Source organism: Rhinatrema bivittatum, chromosome 5 (genome assembly GCF_901001135.1).
Source record: "Rhinatrema bivittatum chromosome 5, aRhiBiv1.1, whole genome shotgun sequence".
In the NCBI taxonomy this organism is placed as follows: domain Eukaryota; kingdom Metazoa; phylum Chordata; class Amphibia; order Gymnophiona; family Rhinatrematidae; genus Rhinatrema; species Rhinatrema bivittatum.
The window spans coordinates 171848659-171871326 of record NC_042619.1 but is presented as its reverse complement, the minus strand read 5'-3'; the positions used below and the strand labels follow the sequence as shown (position 1 = coordinate 171871326).

Here is a 22668-nt window from a genome sequence, read left to right as displayed (position 1 = left end):
GGATATGATAGAAGTCTACAAAATCATGAAAAGATTTGTATAAGTTAATGTAAATCAGTTATTTACTTTCTCAGGTAATAGAAGGACCAGGAGGCACTCCATGAAGTTAGCAAGTACTAATTTAAAACAAATCGAAGAAAATTCTTTTTCACTCAGCGCATAGTTAAGCTCTAGAATTCACTGCCTGAAGATGTAGTTTCAGCAGTTAATGTAACTAGGTTTAAAAAAGGTTTGTATAAGTTTCTAAAGGTTAAATCCATAAACTGCTATTGCAGTAATTAATAAGCAATAGTAGCTTGTGATCTATCTAATGTTTGGGTACTTGCCAGGTACTTGTGACTTGGATTGGCCACATTTGGAAACAGGATACTGGTCTTGATGGTCCCTTGGTCTGACCCAGTATGGCATATATTATGTTCTTATGTTCTAACTAATTTTACCCTGCTGGCTAAAAGTTATACTTTAATGCTCTGACAGGAATTACACTTTCTCTTGCTGCTAGCAGCACAGCTTAAGACCCAGTGACAGTGACTGTAAGAGCATACTTTGTTTTCTCCTCTAAATCTAAAGCTATTTTTCTAATCATTCATTTAACTCTGGATCTTTGAGAAAGGAGCTTCAAAATCTCTTCTTTTTCTCTCTGGGATATAATAGATGAATCCCTGAGAACAAAATGGTAACTGCTCAAAGTGCTCTTATTTTTACTTTCAGGTTAAAATATGATAAACTCAATCCATACAGCTTCTAGAAGGAATAGGATGGTTGAAAAAGTGATAAAATGATTAGTGTATCTCCTTCTGTGTCCTTTTTCCAAATGGCTCTGCTCTGTCTGACTTTGCTTCCCCCATAGACTTCAATAGAACCAGTCGGAAAGGATTTGGAATTTTCAGGGAACCTGAACCAAACTGAAGATTGACTTATTTGGATCAAATTTTGCATTAGATGACCCAAATGCACATCATATCCTCAGCTTACTCTCAATACCAGAGTGATGTCCACATGAAAAGACTCTTCAAGCCAAATCATTCAGTTTCATTGACTTCAATGACATCACCCTTTTAAATATCTCTTCCCTTTAACACTTGCCTCCATAGACTATGATGATATTTCCCTTTTAAATATAAATCACTGCAAAATCTGTCATTTTTCTTTATGTGTGCAGTATGCATGTTTATGTAATATAAACCTCCACCACCTATGGGAGGAACCACATAAATAACTCCAGCTCTCAGCTGTGTGATTTAGAATGAGCTATGTGTAGCATGCACACACAACTAAAGGTACTGCCAGGGATGGTGAGGAGAGGCTGGATCAGAAAATAAGAATAACATACAGCTAATAAAATAAAATAAGTACACAAGGTATTACTATTGCAAGTAATGCAAACAAAAGCAGTTCATGCAGATTTACATAACACATTAGGGTTTGTATATTCTATAGGACAAAAGACGTGGCATTATAGTAAAAGAAAAAAAAGTATTTGCATTGGAAAATTTAAAAAATCAGTTTTGTTGGGTAAGTTAAAACAATAAAATAACACTACCCCACCCAATATCTAAGATCAGTTCAAGAAAAAAGATTTAAAATTCCTATCTAGATTCTGTCTAGAATATTTGCAAAAGTTCTCAGTTAAATCTCATGTGGTTTTTGAATCTCTGCCATGCAGAAGGTTAATGAAACAGCTGCAGATGCTTGGGGTCAACTTGCTTCTCAGAGATGAAAGTCCAGCATCTCACAAAAGAAATAATATTCCCTCTCTAAATAACATTGCGAGAAATCTTCAGAAACTCCCCTGCAATTAAACTAGTGTGATACTAATAGTAAGAGAACAGCTACTCTAAGACTGAAAAACTAACTAGAAAATAGCAAAAGAAAGTTTACCTAACAAGGGAAAAAATGTATTTAATTGCTTAAACCCCCCCCCCCCACACACACACACACACACAAAGTGGCAATGTTTGTTTCAGCTGGATGAATACAGGAACAAACTCCCTGCAGGAAAATAAAGAAGACTCCCTTTCCATTTTTTTCCCTTCAGAATAAAAAGTTTTACCTCATGGCTGTCTGTCTGTCCATTCTTTTTCTTCCCTGTCCTCTAATCCCTTGCCCCTCATTGGCTCCAGGCAGGTATCTCCCACCCAAGCTGTGATGCAAAAACCTGGTCCTTTTAATTAAATATAAATAGCATTTCATGGAAAATTACTTAAAATGATCGTATTCCTTCTTTCCAGTAATGTGGACTGGCTGTCAATGTAATATAGCAAATAATACAGCATTGGCTTCCAGCCAAAGTCACCCCCTACTGGGCTATCCAAGAGAATGTAAATAACCCTCACAATTAAGTGAGAGTGACTTCTGTCATCAGAGAAAACATTTGTCATTTCTATTCCTCTGTAACAAACAAAGGAACTAAAAAAATATGAGAACCCCAAGAAATGTTTGGGTTTTAATGAATATCAAATGTCATAAAAAGGAATATTCCACAGGTATACAGGCCACGCGCGTAAATTCTGAAGGATTTACGCGCGTGGCCCTTTTAAAATCCGCCTCTAATATGCGCATATGTTATAAAATGGCTGCATCCATTTGCGCGAGCCGGCATGCGCGCGCACATATACGCCCATGTGGCTGTTTGAAAGTTAAATATATTCAGTTTTTTTTCTGTTAAACATAATCTTTAAGGGGCAGTTTTCAGACTGTCCACTTTCTATGTTTTTTTTTGTTTTTTTTTATTTATCAACTTTTATAATTCAGACAAATATACCTTTGCTTTGAAATGAAAGAGATTACATAGGAGAAATCTATTAATCCGTACAATTTACATCTCACAAGAAACAATATTTCTCAATCTTTTTCTAGGTATAATCTGGAGGGAGGAAGGAAACAAAGAGGACACAATAATCAGGAAATCTTAATTAAGACAAAGACTCTCCTGAAAAACCATATTTTTATTAATTGCATGATCTACTCTTCATGCAATTAATAAAAATATGGTTTTTCAGGAGAGTCTTTGTCTTAATTAAGATTTCCTGATTATTGTGTCCTCTTTGTTTCCTTCCTCCCTCCAGATTATACCTAGTATAATCTGGAGGGAGGATAATCTGTTTCCTTCCTCCCTCCAGATTATAACTTGCAGGGACAGCCACTCTAACGTTTAAGAACTCCCTGAGTTGATCAGGATTATAAAATACATAGATATTTCCAGAATACTTTATTACGCACCTTGCAGGATATTGTAATAGGAGATTTGCATCTTTAAAGATGGTGCCGGCCATCCAGTGCTCCTACCATGTTACAGGGACTGGCCAATGGCACTGATACCCTGTCATATGGTAAGGGCAAAGGGCCATCGGCGCCATTTTTTTTTAGCGCAGCTGATGGCCTGGGAACGGGAGATCGCTCCCCCTGGCCCCCCTGGACCACCAGGTATGTGTAAAACGTTTTCGGGGGGGGGGGGGTTGGGAGAGTGGGGGAGGCTAAGGGGGTAATTTTAAAGGGTCGGGGTGGGTTTTTTTTATCGGTGCGGGCCTCACTAAAAAGAATTAGTGATGTGAATTGAAATCGGAACCGATCCCAATTCACATCCCTAACGATCAGATTCCCCCTCCCAGCCAAACCCGATCGTTAAAACGATCGGGCACACGATTCACATCCCTACTTTTTACCTCTCTTTCTCCTACTCCTACTCCCATCTGCGAAGACGGCTCACTTCTCTCTCCATTCCTCGCTGAGACCTCTGGATGCATGGGGGAAAAGGAAACCTCTCCCTTTCCACTGCAGCATTAAGCTGTCCACCTGATAGCGTCGCCCCATTGTGACATCACTCACTGGCGACTCCACATGCTCAGCACCGCAAGGAGGAGTTGCTCTTAGCTGTACTTGCGGCTCTGGAGGGGGGGTTCAATGATATCTCCCCAGGGGGCGAAGGGACTCCTCCTCCCAACCCGCCAGCGGGGCTCGGAACCCCAGATTGCAATATGGGCGAAGCAAACTGAGGTATTGTACGCTGTCCTGTGGGAAGTTAGGGTTCAGGTGGATACACCCTGACTTTCCTTTTTCTCTTATGTGGCATATTAAAGCTGTAATCTTAAGATAATCAAAGAAAGTTTGGAGAATCTGCAGGAGCATTTGAGTTTGCCTCCGTTCAGGGAGCCATCTTGGATCCTCCCCCAGGACCCTCAGATTTTAAGGTTTTAAACACAAGCATCATGTTAATCAATGAAGATTGATTAATACTGGGGGCTCATGGTCACATCTTTGGCCTTACAAATCAACCTTGCAGCAGAATTCTGCAAGACTTCCAGAGGGTGAATCATTGAAACAGGGAGGCCAACATGCAATGCTAAACAATTTTCGCACAGTTCTACAGGCAATGATATTCGCAAGCACAGATTGTTGCAGTCCAATACTGCAGGCGAAGTAGTGGACCCTTGGGCCGGCCTACCTCGAGTGATAGGGTAGGCCGGGAGGCGGAGCCAGAGGCTCGAGGTGTTCACCCGGGAACCAGGAACCCCCCAGGAGGAGCCCGTAGGGTTCTGGCTCCTTGGGACTTGGGCAATAAAGAGAGTCCAGTGACAGGGGTGAGAGCAAGGAAGTCCAAAGGTACTTGGTAGGCAGGAGACCGTATACTGAGGCAGGCGGAGGAAAGCAACAGAGTCACTGTGGCCAGCGGGAAACAGGAGCAGGCGTAGCCTGAAACAAAGTCTGTAACGAGCAGGAGCTGGCACACGCTGTAACCTGGAACGGGTTCCGTAGCAAGCAGGAACTGGAGCAAGCTGAAGGCTGAAGCAGGACCTGGGATGAGCCGAGATCAGTGGCAGGCAGCAGGCTGGGCAAACGAACAGGCCAAGATCAGGGCAGGCAGCAGGCAAGGTGTAGTCAGGAACAAACCAGGGTCAGAGGCAGGCAGCAGGCAAAGTGTAGTCAGGAACAAACCAGGGTCAGAGGCAGGCAGCAGGCAAAGCGTAGTCAGGAACAAACCAGGGTCAGAGGCAGGCAGCAGGCAAAGCGTAGTCAAGGCAATCCAAGGTCAGCGACAGGAACTCTGTGAAGACGATGCGCAACTTAGAACTACATGGCAGTAGTGAACCTCGTTGCAAGGCGATGAGACAGCGTCCGGGCGCCGGTTAAATCGCCCTGGGTGCGTGACGTCATCATTCTAGGCGGGGCTCGACTTCCGGGTGCTGGACGCACAAAGTGAGCGCTCTCGCACGCGCGGCGAAACTGGCAGGAAATGGCGGATGCCATGTGGAGCCATCAGCATCTTGGGATCCTGGGGTCGCGAAGTGCGGCGTCTCCAGCCGCGAAGGTCCGAGGCCGCTCCGAAATCGGAGCGGTCTCAGAGGGAACTTTCCTTCCACATCTCCCCACCTTCCCCTCCCTTCCCCTACCTAACCCACACCCCAGCCCCTACCTAAATCCCCCCCCCCCCCCACCTTTGTTGGGCAAGTTACACCTGCTTGAAGCAGGCGTAACTTGCGCGCGCCGCCTCGCATCCCCCGGCACAGGCCGCAGTGCTGGGGGACTCGGGACTGCTCTTCTGGCCCGCCCCCAAACCGTCACCACACCCCCGGACCCGCCCCGGCCCACCCCTGACCCCAGACACGCCCATTCCCGCCCCTTTTAGGAAGCCCCGGGACGTACGTAAGTCCCGTGGCTTTGTGCGCGCCGGCGGCCTATGCAAAATAGGCGCGCCACCGCGCGAGTGCCCTGCGCACATAAATCTGGGAGGATTTACCATGCAGGGCTTTTAAAATCTAGCCCATAGTTTTTATACTAAATTGTTACCGTTCTATGATGGCACATGGTTAATCTGTAATCTATACCACTCATATTTTTTCATTATCGTGCCTTTTTGTAAACTGTTGTGACGGTTATCCAACTCAACGACGGTATAGAAGAGTTTTTAAATAAATAAAATGAAATAAAATGGTGTGGAACTCGGCTCATACTGCTAGTTGCATTGAGGAAGGGCAATTTCTGCTGGTAAATCGCTTTTTATACACGTAAATGGCATTGAAGACAATTCTCTAACACTAACCTAAAATTGCTATACACTACAATTCATGCACACTCTACAAGGAAAGTTTTATAAGCAAAAAGATGTTTTGAAATACCCAAGTTGCTTTTTCATGCTGGCTTAGTAGCGCTCACCATTTAAAAAGGGCCTTTATATTTCCTTGGAGCTGTATTCTCCAGTATAACCTATACATCTTGCTTTCTCTTTTCTATTCCACCCATTCAGAATTTAACTCCCTTTCTCTCTGCCACTCAGTCACAGCTCACACGCTTAAACTTGCAGCCAACACATTTTCAATAGGTATGCCACCTCATAATTATTGAGCAGCCTCCTGTTGTCTCAAAGATGGGCCAACGAATCCCCAGCACTGCATGCAGTTGAAGCAATGGTATTGTGATATATAAGAGATACAGTATCTTATCAATCATAATTCACTTATACTGCATTTAATACTCATATCACTAGCTACAAATACTACACATATTCATATCTGAACAACCTGCTATGCACATGTTTAATTACCACCTCATGTTCCTCCCACAACCACTTCTAATTAAGCACTCTTATATTATATTGAATGCACATCAGAACATTACAATTTATGTGAAAAATACTGTTTTTGAGTTTCTGAGCAGCAAATTAGATTGTACTATATCTAGCCAAATGTTTCTCTGCCAGTCATGCAGAGAGTACTATAGTTAATATGCAGTAGAGCTGTAGGAACATGCAGACAAAACACAAAGTCTGAGGAGAAAAAGAAAAATGAGCCAGGATAGATGGTCTCTCTTTCTCGTCTATCAGTAATACGTTCTTCATTAATTGCACACCAGGGAATTTAAAACCAGTCCAGGGAATTGTGGCCAGCTTATTACCACAAGAAAGCAGGTCTGCAGAAAGTCTGACTGCACTTTTGCGTGATCAGCTTTAGGTTTTCTGGTGCTGTACTTACCCAGGTAGTATTGAGTATCATGCTACCCAGCTGTAGTTTAAAAACCGACCCCCAGGAACACCTCACCCCCTTTTCTTTTCAGGCTAAATTTGGGAAGGTAACTACCTGAAAAAATGTAGCCTGGTCAAAGGAAGAATTCTGAATGAGTAAGATTTACTTGGGTAAAACCCAATTTTAGCCAGATAGATCTTATGAAAATCAACACCTATGTGATTTTCTCTCAGAGTTGTATCATCGTTCAGACTGTATACTGTAAAGGATTAGTCTAAGACAATAATATTTTGAACAGTTAAAGTATATTTTTGTACACATATTTTCCATTAGCCTAAGAGCATGAGAGTAGTATTTATACTAAATGTGTGTTGCATAGTTTATATTCATGTTCAAATTCAGTGCATTTGTCTGGCTATGTTTGGCACTTAATTAAAAGAAAAACCAGGATTCAATTCACATTTTAAACATTGCTTCTTATATAAGCCATACAGTGATGAAATGGGCCTTCATAACATCCATGTTGAGGAAAATTTAGAATGCTTCCTTACAACTATAATGGGTCATGTATAATCATTTGTCCTTTATGCAAACTAATGATGTATACCAACTATTTTTCTTAAAAAAAAAATGTTTGTTGCAAATAAATAACTTTAGGTATCCATAGCAAAAAATTACTACTTTCTAAAGGATATTCAATGATGCAGCAGTGCAGCTGAATATACAGGATAAGTTTAAAGTTAGCCAGATAAGACAACCAGCTAACTTTAGATCTGCTCAATAGCAGATCTGAAGTTAGCCGGATAAGTAATTCCTCCCAGTTATGCCCCAAATAGGCTTCTATTTTTATCTGGCTAGATTTTAGATTTATCTGGCTAAAGTCTAGTCAGATAAGAGGCTAAAAATCCCAAAATTTGCCATTTAGATGGATAACTTTAAATTATTCATCTAAATGTCTTTTGAATATCTACTTCTAGATGTCCATACAAGCCACAGCTAATCTTATCTCTACCTTCCTTCGGGAAAACTGAAATCTCTGCATTGACGGCGGAAGAGTTCCACCCTGAGCAGTGAGTTAAATATGTCTTGTAAGGGTTTGACCTACAGATTTTCAAACCTATTATAAAAACATCAGGAGTTACCATCCAGCTCTGGTGACACTACCATCAAAACTTTATCACTTTAAAAATCTCATTTTCAGAAATCTCCCTAACCAATTCCTCTCTTTGCTCCTGTGATAACACTGGTAAGGACATTTCAGTTATGACCCCCTTCATTATCCCTCAATCCTTAGAATAGAGTTCTTGATAAGACTCCTGAAACCATTGCAAAATTTGAGGGATCCCAGTCCCAGATTTAATTTGAGTGATATGATTTTGTGTCATCCTGGCTTTTAATTCATAGGCCAGTAATCTGCATGATTTATTGCCATGCTCATAATACACCTGGCAAACCAAACACAAGTGATGCTCTATTTCATCTATCACCAACAATTTTAATTTTCTCCTCATCCTTTTTAACTACCTCAGTGCAGTACTAAAACCTCTTTTCTTATTAAATTCTGCACACAAAACTTTAAATTCTGCATACTTTATATTGGTCAAAATAACACAATTCACATGACAACCTTTAAGTAAATACAATTTAAATTAATACAGAAAAAAGTTATTACTTAAAGATGAAGAATTTTAAATATTTTGAGCAGAATTTCCCTAGAAATTCACTGTAAGAGTGTCTCTTCAACTCGCTCTCCCTACTCCCCTGGCCACTTTGCCCTCTCAGGCCCCAACTGCTCCACCTGCCAATATCTCTCCCCACCACCTCTAGACTCAACTCATTCCATTCTATCGCCACTCTCAGAATTTGACCCCATTCTCATTACTTCCCCTCACACAGGCTCCTTCTGTCCCTCCCTCTCTCACACACATGCTCCCTCTCTCTAGTGCACATACACACACCCTCATATAGGCTCCCTCACTCTGTCGCACACACACATCCCCTCATACAGGGCCCTCTCTCTCACACACACACATCCCCTTATACAGGGTCCCTCTCTTTTGCATAGACACCCACACAATCTCCCTTTTTTCTCTCACGCATACACACCCATACAAGCTCCCTTTATCTCTCATGCATACACCCTCACACAAGCTACCTATGTCTCTCTCTTACACACCCCTTCACACAAGCTCTCTCATACATACACAATCACTTCATATAGACTAGCACCCTCACATACACACACAATCCCTTTTTCATACACACCAGCTCCCAATCTCTCTCACACTCATACATACTCCACAATCTCTTCATACAGGCTCCCTCTCTCTGGCACCCACATTAACCCCCCCCCCCAATTCTCACTCACCCCCCTGCTTACTCCCAGTCTCTCACACCCCCCTGCTCTCTCACCTTCCCTGCTTTCTTTCACACCCTCCTGCTCTCTCACCTCCCCTGCTCTCTCTCTCACACCCTCCTGCTCACCCCTCTGCTCTCTCATCCCCCTGCTTACTCTCTCACCCTTCCACTCCTCACCTCTCCTCTCTCCCCTCTCCTCTCTCACCCTCTCTCCCCCACCCCCTCCCCCTCTCTCTCAGACACACACACACACACACATACACACACCTCTCTACACATACTCACTCTCACTGGGGCCTTCATCTTCACCGTGAACAGCGCGTCAGAGCATTCATCTTCACCACAAATGGCACACGCTCTGTTTGTGGCATGCTGGGGTCTCCTCTGCCATTTTCTGCGCAGAATTTGGCAATTCTGTGCAGGGGGAATTCTGCGCAATTTCTGATCTCCACAGTAGTGCAGAATTCCCCCAGCACTATCTTATGCTTATCTTCTAGGCTTCTAATAAGTCATCTCAAATCATTTGCTTCTTTCTCCCTCTCTTTTATCCTACATCTCTCTATCTCTATTTGCTATCAATTTTCCCCTCACTACCACTTTCAAGCTGTCCCAAACTATTGAAGTGTTTATCTCTCCATTGCCATTTAAGCTGAAATAATCACATATTTCCTGTTCAATAGTTTGAACTAATTTCTCAACCCTAAATAAAGTGTCATTCAATCTCCAAAATTTTCTCTGAATAGGTTGTTGGAAGCCAGTGATCTCCACCCACATTGGAGCATGATCTGCTCAAACCATAGCTTCACAGTCTACTTTCTTAACTTGTGCCATTAGAGAGGAAGTAACAAAAATCCTATCAATCCTAGAATAGACGGAGTGTGGAGTTGAATAAAAAGTATATCATCTCGAAGTTGGATTCAAGACCTGCCATACATTCATCAGATTAAATATATCGATCAGTTTACACTGTTTGACCCTCTGTTTACTGTGTGTCGTCATCCCCCTGGAGGAAATGTCAAGAGCTGGTTTGATGGCTAAGTTAAATTTTCCTCCAAAAATAACAAGCCTCCTGACAAATATTGCAACTGTACCACTAGATCATTATAAAATTTGCCTGATCCACACTGGGAGCATAAATGTTTACAATCGTAATAATCTCCCCCTCTACATTCATATTCACACAGATGCATCTGCCTTCCCTATTGCTCATAACTTCCACGTCAAGGCCTTGAAAGTTTTATGAAACAAAATTTCTGCACCTCCACGTTTATTCCTGAAACAGTTTGATGCTAAGAGAATCTGAGGATAATCCCTGGGTTTCAGTAATCTCTCATCCCTTTTTTGAAAGTGCATCTCTTGCAACAAGACAATAGTTGTGTTCAGTCTAGTAACCTCCTTACACAACAGTTGTCTTTTAACTGGGATATTCAAACCCTAAACATTCAGTGATAATATCCTTTGCAATGCCATTTGATCATATTATCCCACCATGCATAATCCCTTCTGCCAGTACTCTACTCCCTCTTCCTATAATCCCTTCCCCTATATATAGCCCTCCCCCTCCCACTATACCATCCATTCCCTCCCCTCCTCCCCTCTTCCCCATCCCTCTCAACCCTTCAGAACCCCTCTAGCCCCAACTCCTAGGCCCCCTTCCCTTTGTTCACCAATTTTCTGTCATTCTAGGCAGCATCCCTACAGTGGAAACCCCACCACCACCCAGATGTACTGCCTATGTTCAAAATCAGTGTACACAATCCATCCTAAGCACTCCCTTCCACTCAAAAATCACCATTATTGACTCTCACCCATCAACATTTAGCCCTCTAATTCACCAAGGACATCAACCATATACCAGCAGACCAGAGAGAAAGAAGAACAAGAGAAAAGACAAGCAAACATAAACAAAGTAAAAAAAAAATAAATCTTCACTTTGTTTAACAATGTCCAGGCTCATCACATAGTAGACTTTCAGATGCTAAAACAGCAGCGATCTCCTCTTCAAATGTCAGCTGCATAAGATTCCTTATTTCAACATTTCTTCAGCATTTAGTATGTTTTTGATTCTCCTGTTGTTTCTCTTTGTCATTTGGAAAAATCTTGCTGGGGATGTGCAGCTGATGCTATCTTCTTCTTCTCTCCCGCTACAGGATCAGGAGCAATCAAATCCACTCTGTGCAACACGATCTTAACTTCTTTGAGAGTTTTGTCTTTGAAATTTGTGCTATTTACATTGAAAAACCAAATGGAAAAGCCATTTGTAGCACTCATTCTCACTCTGAAGCTTAGTTATTACTTCTCATATGGTAACTGGTGAGAGGTCATTAAATGCCTCCAGCGTATGGCCTTCCCATATAAATGTTCTCTGCAATCTTACTCTGGCAAGAATTGTTTCCTTTAGAGGACATTCTTGATAATATACACACTGTCCCTAGGCATCTTCTGCTGCAGAGTGCCCAGTAGGAAGGAAAGTTATACCCTTTGGTCAGGGAGAGTCATCAACCTCATTATCTATATGAACCCCAAGCCCTATGACATCTCATTAGTGCTGGTACTGTACTATAATAAACCCAGTTACACATCACTTCTAGATAACCAACAACTTCAAACTTTATTTCTAGAGGTAACCAGCACTATTTACAGGAGAATAAATTGGGTGCAATTATAAATACTGAATAAATCAGAATTCATGGGATTCCAAACATCCCTTTATGTTCATACAGAATGGTACTCATATTTGAAAGCACTTATAGACTTACAGTCAGTTACCTATCACCCCCTTATCATTCCCCACAGAATGATGGGAAACGTAAAATGAGTGCACGTGTACTCATACACGTGTATATTGGTGCACGAGTGAAGATACATAGGAATTGTAAATTATGCGCACACTTACCCATGTATGTTGTAAAATGCACATAGGGCCTGATTTTCAAAAGTATTTATGCACTTAAAAATGGGTTTTACACATATAAATGCACTTTACCCATATAAATGGGCTTTTGGAAATTGCTATAATATATGCCATTGAATTGTCCACAGGATTTACTTGCATAAATATACTTTACACGTGTAAGTGGCTTTTGAAAATTCCGATTATAGTATGTTACATTTACATGAGTAACTTCTTTGAAAATTCACCTACAACCGTGCGAAAGTATACTCCTAATTTTAAGAGGTGATTCGAGCACAGCTAGCACACATGTGTGTCTTCCATAAAATCTGTCGGCTTTTACTCGCGTATGTCAGAAGATTTTAAAACATGTTTGTGTGAGGGGGCACATTCCCAGTTTTCCAATTAGTCCGCCAGTTTGTCCAGTTAATATTGAGGTCTTTCAGCCCTCTCTGGTTCTTCACCCTGCATGCTGCCCAGTTAACCTGGACCCCTCACCGTGTTCCGTAAGCTCTACAACTTGAGTTCTACAGACTTGCTCCTCATCAGGAGCAGCAGTAAAGTTATGCAGATATCTAGCGTACATGCATTGCGGTTTTCAGTTTTAAAATATGGAGGTACGTGCGTAAGTCTTGGCCCTGCCCTGGAACGCCCAGGCCACACCCCTTTTCTACCACCGTGTTCCCCATGCTCATATGGGTACACATGCATGTATTTTGTGTCTTTTTAAAATCCATGTTGCTTGTGCACGGCCCATTTACACACACACATGTGGCATTTTTGCTCAAGCAATGCTTTTAAAAATCGACCTGAATATGACTGTACTTGTATTTTCCCTCACTACTAGTATCTTGATGTCTTATTGTGGGTCCTGGTTACCATTCCCTTTCCTTTCCTAAGCCATTACTCATAAAAATATTCACATCCAAAAGGGACCTACAATTTTCTCTTAGGTCTACTCACAACTCCCCAGTTCTCTACCATCTTCCATTCCATTATGTTGCCACTTCTTGTACCCAGCAGTATATACATTTCCCTGGCTTCCAACATGCCATGGATCTTTCATGGGGCACTTTACCCTCAGAGCCCCTGTCTTCATCTGCTTCGCCATTCCCTTCTCCACTCCTTTCTCCATTGTTTGTTTCCTCAGAAGGAGGAAAACCTGCTTCAGTCCATGGCCTTGGGCCTCTCCCCTTGAGGCCCCCCGCACCTATCCTGGGGTTGTCTCTGGGCCCCACCCACCCACAGGTTGGTTACTCTAGGCCACTATATCCTGGAGGTCCCTTCCTCTACCAGCTCTATCCTAGAAGGGCATGGAAAAAAAGAGCAAGATCTCCTTACTTTTATACCTTTGGCTCAACCATTTCCTCCAATCACATACCCCAGATCCTTAAGGGCACCCCCCTACCACACACACACACCTACCACGTAATCCCAACCATGTTCATGCATTATCTTACAATGCTCCTTTCTTTCATTTACTATTACTAAAAGTTCAAGCATTCAACACATCTCTCAGGCATGTCAACCAGGACAGATCCCAGCCCTCCCCCACCCAGAGTATCTTCTACAATTCGAAATCAAATAAAGGCTCAACTTTTGCCAGTCTCCCTACATTAAAATAACAGGTACTGTAAGGGGATGCACACAAATGATGGGGGGAATTCCGGGTCCACATTTTCCTTTAGCTCGACTAGGCACATTCCTCGGGGTACGGGACCATGCCTGCGTGTATTTCCTCCTCCAAGAGGGGTAGAGGACAGATGATTTATGAAGGGGACAAAGAAGATGGAGATGGACCCTCCCATTCTGTTAGAAGTTAAAGTATCACCCCTCCACCCCCCCCCCCCCCCCCCAACCTGGAGGCATGCTGGCTGCAAATTCAACCCTCAGGCTTTCATCTAAACAATTATCTAAGGCCAGCAGTGCAGATCTTCCCTGTTTATGATATTACTGTTGCTACTGCTTAATCATTTACATGAACTTTAGAGGTCTTTTGTGAAGCAAAATAAGCTCCAGTTATGGGGTCTAACTTGCATTGGGTCTGGCTTTTACAAATATCCGTTCTGCCCCAGCTAGCCACAATAATATCAGATAAAGTTAAAATCTATATGCCAGCGAGGAGAGAGGAAGCTCTGCAAATTACTTCTTCAAGCTGAAAGATTTGTATTAGGCTCCCTATGACAACTGCTAACATTAATTTTTATTGGATCGTTAGAAAGTATGAGTAATAGGTATGAAAGAGAAACAGTCATGGTGACCTCCAGACAAAATTCATCTGCTCAGAAAATGAAAGGCCAGTGCACAAATGAGGCTTTATTAGAATAAGTATAATTTAATTTCCACCCTGAGTACTCTGCTGGCTGAATAGCAATAGTAAACTCATGCTAAACTTTGTTTTCGTTTATTACAGTAAAGATGATATTTTTTTTTTGTACATGGTCAGAATCATTACTATTTCAATCCAAATTAGGGATTAAATGGTTTCTGTGGCATAAGCTTATAAAGAGAGTATTTAAAGCATGGCCACATTTCATTTCTGTAGCAATGAGGTCATTGTTAAAAAAAAAAAGAAAGAAAGAAAGATATCTGAAAAAGGTGGTATAGTAAAATAAAATAAAGGAGTTAAGGGTTGTACTGTACTTGCTATCTTATAGTCATTGCTGCTGCAGAAACATGGGGCAATTCTGTTTCTATAACAATATTTTATTTTATAGTATGTTAACCAGGAAGAAAAAATCCAAGCTAATAGTAGTGAATTGTGTTTTAGTACTAAGATCGAAAGAGACATGCTGTACATTAAAAGTTGTGTTTACCATAACTGAGATGCTTTGCATTATTCTACCCTGTAGTAGCTCAGTACAGCAAACTACCATACAGGGAATAAAGAACAGTGCCACATTCTTTCCTTCTGGGAACATCAGATGTTCTTCTTCCTGCCTTCATAGCAGGATTAAAGTTATTAAATGTTTATTAGAAGACAGCAAATGCCCTGTGTTTCCTTTTTACAATTTAGGATTGGAGGGTCTAGGTTTGCAGTATTTAAGAATTTATGACATTTTCCTGTATAAATACATTTTTCAAAACTACACTGCAGTTATGTGGAAGTCAGTGTCACTGTTTTCTTTTATAATGCTGATGCTCTGAAAGAGATACACAAAGCCAGTCACCTCCAGAGCAAAACAGTATCTGACTAGATCTAAGCTTTAATCCTTATAGAACTCAGTTTCTATGGCAACATCAAGAAGCTTAGGGATGTATTCCATTCCCATTTTGCCTTAAAGCTAAACTACCATATCATACCTTGTGGTTATGAAACCATTTTTTTTTTCATTTTGAATATACCAATTCATCTACTTTACCAGCTTCACATAATGGAAGAAATGATGATTAACCAATGATATCATAGTTTCCTTTTACATTTGGTTTCATATATTCATTAGGGATGTGAATCGTTTTTTGACGATTTAAAAAATCGTCCGATATTTTTTAAATCGTCAAAAATCGTTAGAGTGAGCGATACAATAGCAATTCCCCCGATTTATCGTGAAAAATCGTAAATCGGGGATTTGCGGGGAAGGCGGGAAATCCGGCACACCAAAACAACCCCTAAACCCACCCCGACCCTTTAAAACTAAACCCTTACCTTCCCCCACCCTCCTGAACCCCCCCAAAACTTTTAACGAGTACCTGGTGGTCCAGTGGAAGCCCTGGGACCGATCTCCTGCTCTCGGGCCATCGGCGCCATTTTGATGCCACTAATAAAAATGGCGCCGATGGCCCAATAAAAAAAACCCCCACCGACCCTTTAAAAATCGACCCCTTAGCTTCCCCCACCCTCCCGACCCCCCCAAAAACGTTTTAAAATTACCTGGTGGTCCAGTGGGAGCACGGGGAGCCATCTTTAAAAATGGCACGGGCCATGGCCGGCCATCCAGTGCTCCTACCATGTGACAGGGGCTGGCCAATGGCACTGATACCCTGTCACATGGTACGGGCAAAGGGCCATCGACACCATTTTTATTAGCGCAGTTGATGGCCTGAGAGCGGGAGATCGCTCCCCGCTCCCCCACTGGACCACCAGGTAATTTTAAAACGTTTTTGGGGGGGTCGGGAGGGTAGGGGAAGCTAAGGGGTCGGTTTTTAAGGGTCGGGGTGGGTTTTTTGTTTATCGGATCGAGCGCAGCCGATAAACAAAAACCCAATCGGGCCGGACGATAAAAATTTTAAGATTTGAATCGGAACCGGAACCGATCAGATTCCGGGTCCGATTCACATCTCTAATATTCATACCAAACTGTAGTGCAATCAGGTTTTTCAAATATTTGTTGATGTTTTAATTAGGGTGTCTTGTTACAACTTATTATTGTCTCCAAAATTAAACTGCAATTTTACAGAGGCATGGGGAGCAAATATACAGATATGCATTTAAGGATACAAGGTAATTTTATCTTTGGGAGGAGGCCAAAGAATTATGGGTGCAATCATAACTCATAAGGGTTTGTTTTGCCATTCATCTTCTGCAGTAACTTTTTTAACAAAAGCAAACACAAATTAAATTTTTCTAGTCTAAAGCTTTCATAAACTGATGCATGTCCAATTTTTCCTCCAACAGTCTCCAAAAGTGCATAGCTACCCAGACATGGAAGCTGTCCCTCTCTTGCTAAATAATATGAAGGCGGAACCCCCAGAGGATTTGTTATCTACTGACCATTTTCAAACGCAAACTGAGCCAGTGGACTTGTCAATAAACAAAGCCAGAATATCACCTACAAGAGCTGCATCTTCACCTATTTCTATACCAGCATCTGCATCATCGCCATCTTCTACGTCTTCTACTTCATCATCTTACAGTCGTCCTGCTTCATCCCCGACAGTAATAACATCAGTATCTTCAGCAGCATCTGCACCAACAGTATTAACTCCAGGTCCTCTTGTAGCCTCTGCATCTGGTGTTGGAGGGCAGCAGTTTTTGCACATTATCCATCCAGTACCGCCTTCAAGCCCCATGAATTTACAGTCCAACAAACTGAGTCATGTTCACCGCATTCCGGTAGTGGTGCAGTCAGTACCTGTTGTCTATACAGCTGTGAGATCTCCAGGAAATATGAATTCTACTATAGTGGTACCACTATTGGAGGATGGAAGGACTCATGCAAAAGGTAAGACCACAAATACATTTTATGTTGTAGAATCATAATTATCCCTGGATATTTAATTGGATTTTTTTTTTTAGATGAATTTCCCAACAATTTATTTTGATTAGAGATATTATGTTATATGGATCAAAAGGAGAGATGTGTTGAGAACTACAGGCAACGTATTGGTAATCCGCAACGTATATGCCATATTCGTTGTATTTGTGGGGTCGCAAAACGTATGGCGAACCCCCACGAATACAACATATCACTAACGAATAAACCCCCACCCTCCTGACCCCCCAAGACTTGCCAAAAGTCCCTGGTGGTCCAGCGGGGGTCCTGGAACGATCTCCTGCACTCGGACCATCGGCTGCCGGTATTCAAAATGGCACCGATAGCCTTTGCCCTTACTATGTCACAGAGGCTACCGGTGTCATTGGTCGGCCCCTGTCATATGGTAGGAGCACAAGATGGCGCCGGCCGGCCATTGCTCCTACCATGTGACAGGGGCCGACCAATGGCACCGGTAGCCCCTGTGACATAGTAAGGGCAAAGGCTATCAGCACCATTTTGAATACCGGCAGCCAACAGTCCGAATGCAAGAGATCACTCCAGGACCCCCGCTGGACCACCAGGGACTTTTGGCAAGTCTTTGGGGGGGGGTCAGGAGGGTGGGGGGTTGTAGTTAATTAAATTTAAAGGGTTGGGATGAGGTTTTTTGGGGGAAACGAATACATATGTAACTAATGAACGGATCGGGGTCCCCCGAGAATAGATGCAATGGATTTGGGTCCCGACGAATACGAATATCAAATGGGATGAATCCGTCCCTGCTGCACATCCCTATTAAAAACTATGGTGTGTTCACTGCTCTTATCCCTACTCTTATCCCACTTGAGTGCCAGAAGCCAGTTGAGTTTCCAAGATAATTTCATATATTCATTGTGAATATCCTGAAAACCTGACTGACTTGTGGCACCCTAAAACCAAAGTTGCCTACCTCTGGACTGCTACAATGCACCTATTAGTGGAGTTTCCAGGAAATGTGATAGATAGGTAACAAATTATGCAAAATACAACAGCAGGAGTGATATTTGGAAAATCTCACAGAGAAAGAGCACTCCTCCCCCTTTTACAGGAACTCCATTGGTTGCTGATTAGGGATAGTGTCAAATTTAAGATTATTACCCTTACTTTTAGGGCCAAGTGGATGGAACACCTAGGATATTTAAGAGATATCTTAGGTTGGTATGAACAGACTAGAATAGGGTTAGGCAACTTTCCTATCCTGGAGTGCCATAAGCAAGTCTAGTTTTCAGGATATCCAACAATGAATTTGCCTGAGATGGATTTGCATACAATGGAGACAAAGCTTGCAAATATATCTCAGGCATATTCCTTATGGCTATCGTGAAAACTAGACTTGTTTATGGTACTCTAGGACTGTAGTTGCCAACCCATGGATGAAGTTTTAATATCTAGCTAAGTAGATCTACTTATAGTTCCCTTGGTCCAAAAATGTAGCTGGGCCTAAGTTAGAGAATATGCTTTTGTATACTCCTCACTTTCTGAATGCATTCCCAAAGATTAGAGAAGAAACACATTATCTTGCTTTTAGAAAAGCGATAACAGCCTAGCTATTTTCACAAAAGTAAACTCATCAAAGGAAAAGTTTTTAATTATAGATTTTTAAAGAGTTCAGCAATTTGAGTTTATTGGAATGAGTTATTGTTCCTGCTTAATTTTAGAAAAGTATAGATTGAGGCACTGGGCTTCTATGATTCAGGGACAAACTGTGCATAGGGTCAGTATCTGTGTGAAGATTATGACTTCTAATGTGTGTTTATTTTTATTTTTATTTATTAATGGTAAATTTCTCCTGTATTGTGATGATATCTGCTCTATACATTTTATTGTTATTTTATTTGCATGCCCTTTTTTTTTTTTACTTAGTTTTTACTTATAAATAGCAATTTATAAATTTTAGTTCAAAATTAAATTGAATTAAATTAGATGTGATAGAAACCTCAAATCACAATAGAATATGAACAATGGAAAGTAGTAGGGGAATAGAAGGATACAAGAAATTGGCAAGCTTTTTGAACTAGGTTTGGAAGCCTATGTTTGTATACCCAGAAAGGTAAAGGGTCAAAAAGAGGACATTATAAAGCTGACTTTCTCTGAGTAGCAGTATGTCTATGTCAGGCTTTCAAGAAGATGAGGAAAGGTCAATGAAAATGCAGCAGTGGCAGGGCTGTGGTATATTCTCTGATATAATTGAGAGGAGTGGCAAAAATCCTAGCATATGCAGCAGGTCCACTTGGCTACACTTCTAAGCTAAAAGGAAAAAAAGAAAGTTCTGTAAAACTTGGCTTTACGGTTGAGCTGTAAATACTTCTGATTCATGGTAAATTTATTTTTCCCCTTCATAGTCATTGGTCAAGTCATATCCACATTGAGGTTGGTATTCAAAGGGTTTGTCTGGATAACTATTTGAGTTACCGAGACAAAATCCAAGATTTGAATATTTCCACCCGTTGCCCAGCTAACGTTTGGCTGGGTAAATCATTAGCAGCACAAAATTGAGCAGACTAGACAGAGGTGGTAAGATAGGTGTTCTAGGGGCCTAGATAGAATTTAGCTTGTGATATTTAGTGTTACTTGGCTAAAGTTAGTCAGATACGTCTGATCAGAAAAGTACCAGGCCTAAAATAGCCCTGATAATTTTATCTAGATAACTTTAACCAAGTTCATTCAGTGCAACATGTATCTGGCTATGTTTTGCTGAATGCCCAGGTATAGTCATCTGTGTAACTTTCCCACTCATAGGCCTGCTAAATGTTGATCTCTGTATCTCCAGTTTGTTTGACTCCATTATAGCTTTTGGTTTTTGGAAATGGCTATTGTGTTCTCTGTGCAGATTTATGTTTGGTATGTCTATGTTGTTTGGACATTTTTATGTATTGTGTATTTTTTTGTTTTTATACTGCTGTATAATGCTTAGATCCCTTCCAGATAAGGTGACATTTATATATAATTAAAAAAAAATGAAGTGATTACCCGCAGATGGTCAAATCTTTAGCTAGTACTGTACGTTGTTTCTCTAAGAACAGGAGGCTCCATTGGCTTACAAATGATTGAATTTTTAAAAGTTTGTTCAGCAAACAATTATGAAGCATCATCAAATATGAAATTGCTAAGCTATTATATATAGATAATATATAGATATATTAATACATATGTGCACACTATTATAGATTGTATTGTACAATATACACACTTTATATAACACCAATGAATGAAATATGTGGGCAAAAGAGAGAAACTGGCATGATCCACTGTGAGACAAGAAAGCCATGTGAAGGACATGGAATTAATTGTGAGGAAATAGAAAATAATGGATTGTATTAGCATAGCTTTAAAGTAATTCCTTTCTGATGTAAAAACTGAATAATCAAGATGTATTTTCCACTCATTCAGAACTTGGCAGATATCTTGTATACAGAATATTGTTGAAAGTTGTTAACACTGGAGGTACCCCTTATTAGTCTCATCTGATTTGTATCAGAAGAAATAGCTTTTCCAGATAGACCAAAAAAGTGAGTTATGAAAATATACAGAATCACAACCCTCATGTTCCTGTGTACTATTTCCCTTGATTTATTCCCCAAATCTGGCATCATAGCCCTTGATGAAGAGTTTGGTGTATTTTTTTTATTTAATCTTTTAAGAGGATACAGTCAGGCTGGTCTTTTTACTGGAATTTTCTATGTGGAGAGCTCATTTATTTCTACCAATATCTTTCTTTTAAAATGTAATGGTTTTTCCTTAAAAAATGTTTAATGTACTAAATAAGAAGGGGCTAGCTGACTGTAAGTACTTCTATAATTTATAGTTGCAGGTAAGATAGTCCCTGATGTGAAAAGGCATCTTAGAAAGGGTTCTTGTCTTATAATAGATTACTCGTCCTTGATTTATGGTCTTACCGCCTATTTGATGTAGCCATTCACTAACTTGCTAAAATGGAAAAGTAGATTTCTATAAGAAAAGTTTATTAACAATATAGGTGATATAAGGAATGAAAAGAACCAGGATCAGATAAAGAACATAAGGGGCCTGCGTGCCTATTTTGCATAGGCCGCCGGCGTGCACACAGCCCCGGGATGCGCGTAAGTCCCTCGGCTTCATAAAAGGGGTGGGGGAGGGGGCGTGTCCAGGGCATGTCCGGGGTCAGGGGGCGGTTTGGGGCGCGACCGGGGGCATGGCGCCAGCCCGGGGGCGTGGTCGAGGCCTCCGGACCAGTCCCTGGGTCGGGTGATGGCGCACCAGCAGCCCGCTGGCGCACGCAGATTTACGCCTGCTAAAAGCAGGCGTAAATCTGCCAACAATTTAGGGGGGATTTAAATAAGGCCGGGGGGAGGGGTGGGTTAGGTAGGGGAAGGGAGGGGAAGGTGCGGGGGGGTGGAAAGAAAGTTCCACCCCCCCCGCCTGTTCCCTTGGAGGGAACAGGCAGCGCGCCGACGCGTATCTTATAAAATCCAGCATACTTTTGTTCGCGCCAATTTTAGTAAAATTGCTTTTTGAATTCTATTTGTATCTGCTTTTGACTTTTTTTTTCTCCCATAATTTTTCTATTACCCTATCACCTGCTCCCATTTCTTTTGTAGGTCCTTGAGTGGGTAATTCACCACTAGCTCCTATACTGTTTCTCATTGTTGTCAGATCTGGATGTGATGCACTACCAGCTTCTTATAAAGGGGCCATCAAACCTACTAATTTCTTATCAAGGGATATTGCTATCTCTGATTCACTTAACGATATTCACTAAAAGGCGTATGTAAACTCTACTCACATATTCCATATTTTATAAAAGTCGAAAATGCACATGTATGTTCACTTTCATGTGCATATATATGCGTGAAAAAAGGGGCTAACAATTATGCGTGTAAGTTGCTGTTTTGAAAGACATTTACATGCGTACATTTTCCAACTTACGCATGTATTTTTATACCTACTCATTATCTATGTGATAGTAAATATATTTATTGTGTAGTATTGACAGGGTGAGAAGTCTGAGTGGACTTGGGGGGGGGGGGAGTTTAGGCTGAAGAACCAGGAGGGTCTCAATGACCTGAAGAAAGACTAGGCGGTAGATTAGGAGGTAAACTAGTTAATTTCCTCAAAGTGCCCTTGTTTTAAAATTGGCCGATTTACACGTATAAATCAGGATTACATGAGTAGGTCCTGTTTACTTTCACACTTAAAATATATGCACATATATATTTAAAATAGGTGAGTAAAGTATGCATGTTTAGTT

The 22668-nt window shown here is 41.4% G+C and overlaps 1 protein-coding gene across 1 annotated transcript in view; it reads left to right on the top strand.

Moving 5' to 3' along the window:
- Positions 1-22668, top strand: part of KLF12 (Kruppel like factor 12) — a 739644-nt gene that overhangs the window by 416655 nt on the left and 300321 nt on the right. The window contains exon 3 of the mRNA XM_029603024.1: positions 16826-17372. Coding sequence (XP_029458884.1) covers positions 16826-17372 — 547 coding nt within the window. The remainder of the gene's footprint in view (positions 1-16825; positions 17373-22668) is intronic.